This window comes from Orycteropus afer, unplaced genomic scaffold (assembly GCF_000298275.1).
Source record: "Orycteropus afer afer isolate SDZICR_OR568_19922 unplaced genomic scaffold, OryAfe1.0 scaffold00156, whole genome shotgun sequence".
NCBI lineage: Eukaryota > Metazoa > Chordata > Mammalia > Tubulidentata > Orycteropodidae > Orycteropus > Orycteropus afer.
The window spans coordinates 733,181-741,579 of record NW_006921743.1 but is presented as its reverse complement, the minus strand read 5'-3'; the positions used below and the strand labels follow the sequence as shown (position 1 = coordinate 741,579).

General features: G+C 40.6%; 1 protein-coding gene across 1 annotated transcript in view; it reads right to left on the bottom strand.

The window, feature by feature from the left end:
* Positions 1–795: 795 nt before the first annotated feature.
* GLDC (glycine decarboxylase) overlaps positions 796–8,399 on the bottom strand; it is a 153,007-nt gene continuing 145,403 nt past the window's right edge. The window contains exons 22-25 of the mRNA XM_007946319.2: positions 5,028–5,123; positions 3,403–3,575; positions 1,458–1,538; positions 796–939 (exon numbers count right to left, since the gene is read on the bottom strand). Coding sequence (XP_007944510.1) covers positions 796–939; positions 1,458–1,538; positions 3,403–3,575; positions 5,028–5,123 — 494 coding nt within the window. The remainder of the gene's footprint in view (positions 940–1,457; positions 1,539–3,402; positions 3,576–5,027; positions 5,124–8,399) is intronic.

The following is an 8,399-nucleotide window of genomic DNA, read 5'->3' as shown; positions in this document are numbered from 1 at the left end:
TTTGTTGTTACGTGCCATCGAGTCGGACCCAACTTATAGCGACCCCTCCTTGGGTTCCTGAGGCAGTATCACTACGGAAGTAGATTGCCCCATCTTCCTTCCGAGGAGTGGCTGGTGGGTTTGAACCGCCAACCTTCTGGTTAGCAGTCAGGTGCCTTAGGCACTATGCTACCAGAGCTCCCAAAGAGCAAGGGCATATGGTGGTAAGATAGATAGAAAAATGGACCAAGAGGAAGGCATTCTTCAAATTGAAATGCTTTTATTAGGATAGTAAGAAATGCAGATAAAAAACAGACACAGATAAAGAGGAAAACAGTCAAATGCTATTTCAGATTAGGCAAATTAGTTGGAGGAAAAATATGTCTTCAGTGTATAGAAAATGTAAACATTTGCCCTGGGATTTTCCACAGATGGCACAGCCCACAAGGACTTATTTGGAACAAAAATATAGCTATTGAATCTCCAGCATAGCCCTATAACGTCGGCAAACTTCCTACTTTGAAAGTTAAAAGCTCCTAGCACACCCAAAATTTTCTATGCAAAAAACTAAGTGGCAAACTGAACACAAACTGCTACATGTGGAAGCAGGGGCACTGAAGAAAACCATCTTCCAACGATCAGCTTCCACTCACTGTACTCACAGTATTTACATTTACCTTGACAGAGATTACAAAAATATACCCAGTATATAAAACCCCCTACTTGAGTCTGGGGTGGGTAATAAAATGCTTCTTGCTTATCAAATGTTCCGGACAGAGGCATCAAGTCAGGCATTTGACATTAGGGGAGAGAGGACTAAGAAGAGGCCCTCTTCTGTTCAGAAAACGGGGACTCGTAAACCTCCATGGGTGGGCAGGTGCACACCAAGTGCTGGTCTCCATATATGTCATCAATCCGGGCGATGGTTGGCCAGAATTTGTTCTCTGGTTTCACAAAGGGCTGCAAGGGACAAAAGATGGAAATGTGGGATAGTTTGAGAGGTTTTTCTTGGGATGGGAAGAGGAGGTTGCAATGATACACCACCACCCAAAACACCATTAATCCAACAGCTACTCCAGATGCTAAGAGCCAATCCTGCTCTGATGTCAAACAATCCAACGTTTGACCCTACCCCCACCTCAGCTGAAAAGGCTGCAGAGCACCTTCTTCACATCAGGATCAGAAAGGATAGAAAGAAAGAGTGCCTCTCCCTGTCAGAGGTGTTGGGAAACAGACACCTGAAAGCCTCCTCCTGTCTTCCTCTGTGGGACTCCCATGACTAGGCCTCTGCCTCAGCCCAGAAGCCAATTCCTTTGCTCCACATTCCTGGTCATGGCCCTCATCTTGTAGGTATCCCCATACACCTGCTTTAATGAGGAGACTATATAAGTGGGAACCCCTCAGGGTACATGACAGCCCTTTACACACAAGTGAGTACTAACTACACCAGTTGGCACGCTGAGCTGCAGAGAACTTACGAGTGGGAATGCCGCCACCTCTCTGGAATATGGCCGGTCCCAGTGGGAGGATGTGACACAGGTCAGGGAGTGTGGAGACATCTGAGACAGACACAATGGAGAAGGGTTAGAACAGAACACTGCCACCTTCTCCCACACTTCAACCACTGAACCTCTGATGGAAGCCCTTGGAGAGAGGGGTGCTGTTTTGTTTCAGCTTTGTAGGGAGGTGCTGGTTAAGGCAGGGCATTTTTTATTGCGATATATTTCAAATATCACACAGTTATGGTAATAGTGTAATAAACACATCTACCACCCACATAATTGAATCAATATTATGTCATATTTCCTTTATGTCTTAAAAATAATAAAACATTACAGATACATTCGAAGCTGCTCGTGTATCTGCCCTCCAGTTCATTGTTTGCCCTCCTCCCCAGTGATAACCATTATCCAGAATTTCATGTTTACCATCCCTCATTTTTTATACCACTACTGCAGTGAGGTTTTTTTATTTTATTTTAATTGTTGTTGTTAGGTCCTGTCTAGTTGGTTCCAACTCACAGCAACCTATGTACAACATAATGAAATACTACTGGGTCCTGCACCATCCTCACAATCATTGCCATGTTTGAGCCCATTGCAGCCACTATGTGAGTCCATTTTATTGCCTGTATTGCACTGACCCTGTACTTTACCAAGCATGATGTCCTTCTCCAGGAAGGACAACAACTGTCAACACCACAATTCAAATACATCAATTATACATATGTGTAAAGAAGCCCTAGTGTACTCAGCTGCTAACCTCAGAGTTGGTGGTCCAAACACCCACCAGCCACACCATGGGAGAAAAGATCTGGAGATCTGCTCCCATAAAGATTACAGCCTAGGAAACCTTACTCTGCACGTGGGGTCACTAAGAGTTGGAATTGACTTGGTAGCACATAACGACAGCACATACGTGTATATTAAAAAATAGTATATAGCATAATATTGGCAGGTTTTTAAACATAACATAGTCCTATGAACGTTATTCTCCACATGCTTTTGTAATTCAACATTATGGTCTTTGAGATATCTATTGCCATTTACAAAAATAACCTAAGTCCTGAAATAATCAGCACTACCCAGAAAGGAAGATAAAGTACAGCAAAAATGATCAACTTGTGTTCCTCTTTTGCCCTGAGAAACATCCATGTGGCCAATGTACCTAATCCTGGAGCCATCACTGCACTCTACCTTCAGTGAGAGAGTTTAGACTTGCTTGTCTGAGCTTACCTGAGCATCTTAGATATGTTCTCTGGCTTGTAGCTATAATAACTTAACCAGAGCCTTCATGGTATTCTCAATTCATGATCCCGTAGCTTGATGTGTGAATCTAATGAGAAATTCGGGCTCTGACCAGATATAAAATTAACACAGTTTGGAAGAGGAAGAATGATGCCTAACAAATGTTTTTCCAGTGTGGGTCATAAATGTTACAAAACATTCAGGCCAAGTATCAATCCAGTGTGCCAAGAGAGAACTGCTCCAAGACAAGAACTTTTCTTTATATGGAGTTTATGAGTTAAACATGTAGATTCCATTTATGCTATAATTTCTCTACATTGCATCAAACAGAGATACAGAATGATAAAACTTCCTCAACTAGGGTAAGCCCTTCAGCCTCCACTCCCTCCTTTGGCAACCAGTGGGTACATGGTGATAATTACACCCATAACCAAAAGACAGTTCTATAAACAAAGTAAAAACAGATCAGAGCTGTATTATACTTGAGTACCCAGCTGTTATATTGTTCAAGAAAATTTAAGCTTCTAAGTCATGACTGCATCTTTTCAGAAGAATGGTCTTGTTCTGGATAAGAATACCATCTTCTGGTGGGAATCCAGGGGTCCAAGGCACATGGTCCATACACCATGTTCTTCTACTCTACGAGATCTTCTGGATGAGGACCGATACTACTCACCTTCAGTGGGTTGACCCTGGGGTCAATGCGGCCCTCTTCAATGTCAGCAATTTCTTGCCGAATGCTAATCATGGCATCACAGAATCGGTCCAGCTCTGCTTTGTCTTCTGACTCAGTGGGCTCAATCATGAGGGTCCCTGCCACAGGCCAGGACATGGTAGGGGCATGAAATCCTGCAGGTATAGGCAGGGAAACACACCACTGACTTTGGCTGCCCTAATTGGGATGGAAATCAGCAAGTAAATGTGCAAATGTATATATCTGGAGATTCACCTTAGCACTGATATAGAAGAAATTAGGAAACAATTTATATCCAACAATAGAGAACTGGTGAAGCCAATCATAGGGCACCCATACAATACGCTGCCATTTAAAAACATGTATTTGTGAAACGGGATAAACATTTCAAAGTATTACATGGAAAAAGCAAGCTATAAAATGGTATTTTTATTTTTTGAAAAAAGTGCTTATGTATATTTTATGACAGAATGTGTCTTGAAAGTTATATAGTAAAATTTTAATGAGTTATCACTGGAAAAATAAGAATGGGATTTTTATTTCATTTGGGTTATGTTTTAGGATCTCTCTGTAATGATCATATCATTCATTGACTAGCCTTGAAAACAACGTGATAACACTAATGAAAAGAAAGACACAGGTGCACAAGAGGTACAGACAACAATGTACAATACAGTATAATACAATATAATAATTATTATTAAATTAAATACAATACTTAATAATTATTACTTATAATTAAGAGAAATAAAATGCTTATAGCCTATCAACAATTAAATAACAAGGTAGCAAGTATTAAGGAGTCTGAGTTAAGTCTATCATCCCCATTTTACAGATGAGGAAACAGGCTTGGCCAATGAGGAACTCCTTTCCCTTTATACTGAAAGTGTTTCTGTTTCCCAAAGTCTTAAATGCAGACAAATCAGAAAGATACATAGGTCAAAAGATTTCCTGGACAAAAGCCAAAACAACTTTTTCCCATTTCTGAACACTTTTTCTGTGAAACTTGAAAAGCTGGAAAACAGCTCCCAGGTGGTTACATCTGTCAGCTAATTACACCCAGCAGTGCAGCGGTTCCCACATTCTGGGGTACATCAGGCTGCTTTAGATTTATGTCTGCAGGCTTGTCCTCAATATTTATCATAAACATTTTCAAGCACACAGATAAGTTGGAAGGCCTGCTCCATGAGCACCACAGACTCACCACCTAGATTCTTCAGATCTAGTCATTCATCCATCTGTTTTTTAGTATAAAGTACATACCAGTTATCAGTACCTTTCATGTGTAATCACTTCAGCATGCATATCATTAACTAGAATTCAATCAGTTTGGCATATTTGTGATAGAATCTGTTGTGGTTGTGCGCTGTTGATTTGCTTCCAACTCATAGCAGCCCTTGTAGGACAGTGTAGAACGACCACCCCGTAGAGTTTCCTATGCTGTAATCCTAGGAAGCAGACTGTCGTATCTTTCTCCCACAAAGCTGCTGGCAGGTTTAAACTGCTGACCTTCCAGTTAGCAGCTGAGCGCTTAACCACCGTTGTCAGCAGGCACCCAGTGGGTGCCCAAGTCGTCCTACAAAGGGTCCCAACCATAGGATACTCACCATAATCCTGAAGCCTCTTGGCCACATCCACGGCCTCAATATTTGCAGACTTTTTAAAGGGTCTTGTGTCCAAAATAAATTCATGAGCTACATACCCTGTTCAGGAAAATAGTTTCAGTTCAAGATTAGAATCAGCTTGTTGCTTTACCCAAGGAAATGAGTAAATAATTCCACTTCACATGTACATCAGTGAGGACTGAGAAGTCATAAGCACTTGGTCAGTTTATAGTTAGCAATAAAGGCTTCATGTGCTCTTATCACAAGTAACAGTTTTAACAGGTCAGTCCAATGTGTTGGATCCTCAGTCCACAACATACCCATGAATGAGGAGGCCAATGGGAGGTGGGACTTCAGTGCCAAGACACGACTCGAACATTCAGTGCAGATTTCCAGAGATAATTTCTGTTCTGAGGATCTCAAATATACTTGCAACAGATAAACATGTAACCACAGCCTTAATCCTCTTACACAAAATATTTCTAGAGTAAAAGATCCATTAACAGTTTTTTCAGTGACTTTACCATCAGTGTCAAATTCATTTATTCTGTGTGTGGTGGTGGGGGTCTAGGCATATATATTAAACATCTGTGCATAAGAGACTCAGAGAATTTTATATGATTCTTCAAAGGAGCTTTTGAGATTTTCTTTTCAGGCTATACACCGAGAACTAGGAATAGGGCACAACAGGGGATGGATGAGAAGCTAATGAGGTGAAAGTTTGGGTGGGGGCCCATTGCTTTTGTTCTATCATATAAAACACAGACTGACACATCTGGGCCAAGCAGCCATCTCCCCAGCCTGAGCTACTGACCACCAAGAATAAACCATCAAGTAAGTCCATGGTTTGATACGGACATTCCTGGGGGCTTCCCAAATGCCACAGTCCACAGGACTGGTGAGGCCCTTTCAAGGAAAGTATCAACTCAGAAGACAATAATGTACACCTTCTCACTCCTCAGAAGGAAGGTTGGGCAGTCTACTTTCATAGTGATACCGCCTCAAAAACCCAAGAAGGGGTCACTATGAGTCGGATTCGACTCAATGGCAGTGCATTGCGCTTCACTGTCTTCTTATAAGACAGACCAGGCTATCTATATCTGAAAAATCAGCCTTGAAAACAAGGTGATAACACTAAGGAAAAGGAAGACACAGGTGCACAAGAGGTACAGACAACAATATACAATACAGTACATATACAATACTGCATCATCAGTGACAATAAACATTAATCTATAGGTAACTAGATGGATAGACAGGCCGAATGATCAGGTATGTCTAGGCAAAAGGGAATATACCCATGACCATATATAAGGTTGGCAGATGATATTTCTAAATACGTATTTGTATGTGCTTTAAGAATGTCTATATAGAGGACTTCTGGTAAGATGGGGAATAGGCAGAGAAGCAACACAGACGCTCTTCAACAAAGAAAAGAAAAACCAGTTGACAGAGATACAGAAGATAATCCTGGAGCCCTGAACTTTGAAAGGAACTATACAGAAGTGGATTAGGCACCAAGTGGAAAAACCTGAACAAAAACAGTGAGTACAGAGATGGTCCGAGCTGTGGACTATTAGCTACTCTGATGGGACCAACAGCCTGAATATTTCCAAGTGGTGTTGGGACCTGAGAATTGACCAAAAGATCAGCCCTGGTCACCAAGGGCTACAGGGACAACTGTGCTGGTGCCTTATGACTAGGAAGGGAAACAGCAAGGAGGGAGACAACCTGAGCTGTTGACTTTCCGCAGTCCGGAGGACACAGCCATTTTGATTGTTTATATGTGGCAGCCATTTTGGATATTTAAAATGACCAAGGGCACAGCCATTTTGAATGTTTACAAGTGGCAACCATTTGGGATTTTAAAGTGATAGCATTCTCATTTGGATTCCAGGGACCTAAGAATAGGCTTTGTTTGCCAAGGTCTGCAGGGACATATGAGAGGCTACAATAGGAAAGAAGACAGGTGGTGAGTGTATAAGTGCTGTCAACTAGCGAATAGAGGAGCACAGTACCCTGCATGTGTAGATACCATACAAACAAAACAAAATGAAAAATTGTGGGCAAGTCACTCCAACATACAATCACCAATTAAATATAAAGACAAAAACATCACAATGCCTCGGAGACAACAGAGTATCACAGTCCATACAAGCAAGATAAAGAAGGAGAAACAAGGGACCAGGATACAGACCCAAAACACATCCCTAAGGAAGAGGCAACACTAGAACTCCCTGATGAGAAATTCAAAAAATTTATATTTAGGTATCTTCAACAAATTGAGAGAAAGATCAAGGAAAACACAGAAAAAACCCTAGAAGAAAGACAATACAAGAACAAAATGACAAAATAAGTGAAAAATAAGATATGATAAAAAAAATCTACACACAGAAATCCAGAAGATTAATACTAAATATTCAGAAATAGATAAGACATTGAATGGGCAAAGGAACTGAATTGAATCAATGGAAGACAGAATTAGGGAGACTGAAGACAAATACCTGAACACTTCTTTGGAAAGGTATCAATCAGAAAAAAGATCAAAACAAAATGAAGAAAGCCTAAGGTTCATGTGGGATTACACAAAATAACCTATGTGTAATTGTAATTCCAGAACAGGAAGACACAAATAAAACCACAGAGAAAATTGTCAAAGATTTGTTGGAAGAAAATTTTCCTGGTATGATGAGAAAGATGAGAATATATCCATTCAGGAACTCCAACAAACCCCAAACAGGATAGACCCCAAAAGAAAATCACCAAGACATATCATCATCAAACTTACCAAAACCAAAGACAAAGAAAGAATCATGAGAGCAGCATGGGAGAAATGAAAAGTTACCTACAAGGGACAATCAATAAGACTTGACAGAAACCACGCAGGTGAGAAGACAATGGGATAGTATATATAAAACACTGAAAGAGAAAAATTTCCAACCAAGAATTATGTACCCAGCAAAATTGTCCCTCAAATATGATGGTGAAATTAGGACATTTCCAGACGAGCTGAAATTAAGGGAATTTGTTAAAACCAGACCAACCTTACAAACAAGAAATGTTCAAGGATGCCCTGTGGACAGAGAAGCAACAACTGCCAACAACAACTAACCATTAACACACATGATGATATAACTCAGAAATCAACCCAGCTATGGAAGTATCCAAAGTAAATAAGTCGACAAGATTGTAAACAGGGAACCAGAGACATCAATTGACAAATGAGGACAACTACAAACCAAAAAAAGGAAAAAACTGTGTAGTTACAGAACTTCTAGATGGTAGGGGAAGTCAAGACAACTACAAGATAGAACGGACTATTCTAAACTTGGGAAGAAAACTATAAATCACAGGGTAACCTCAAAGAAAAATGAT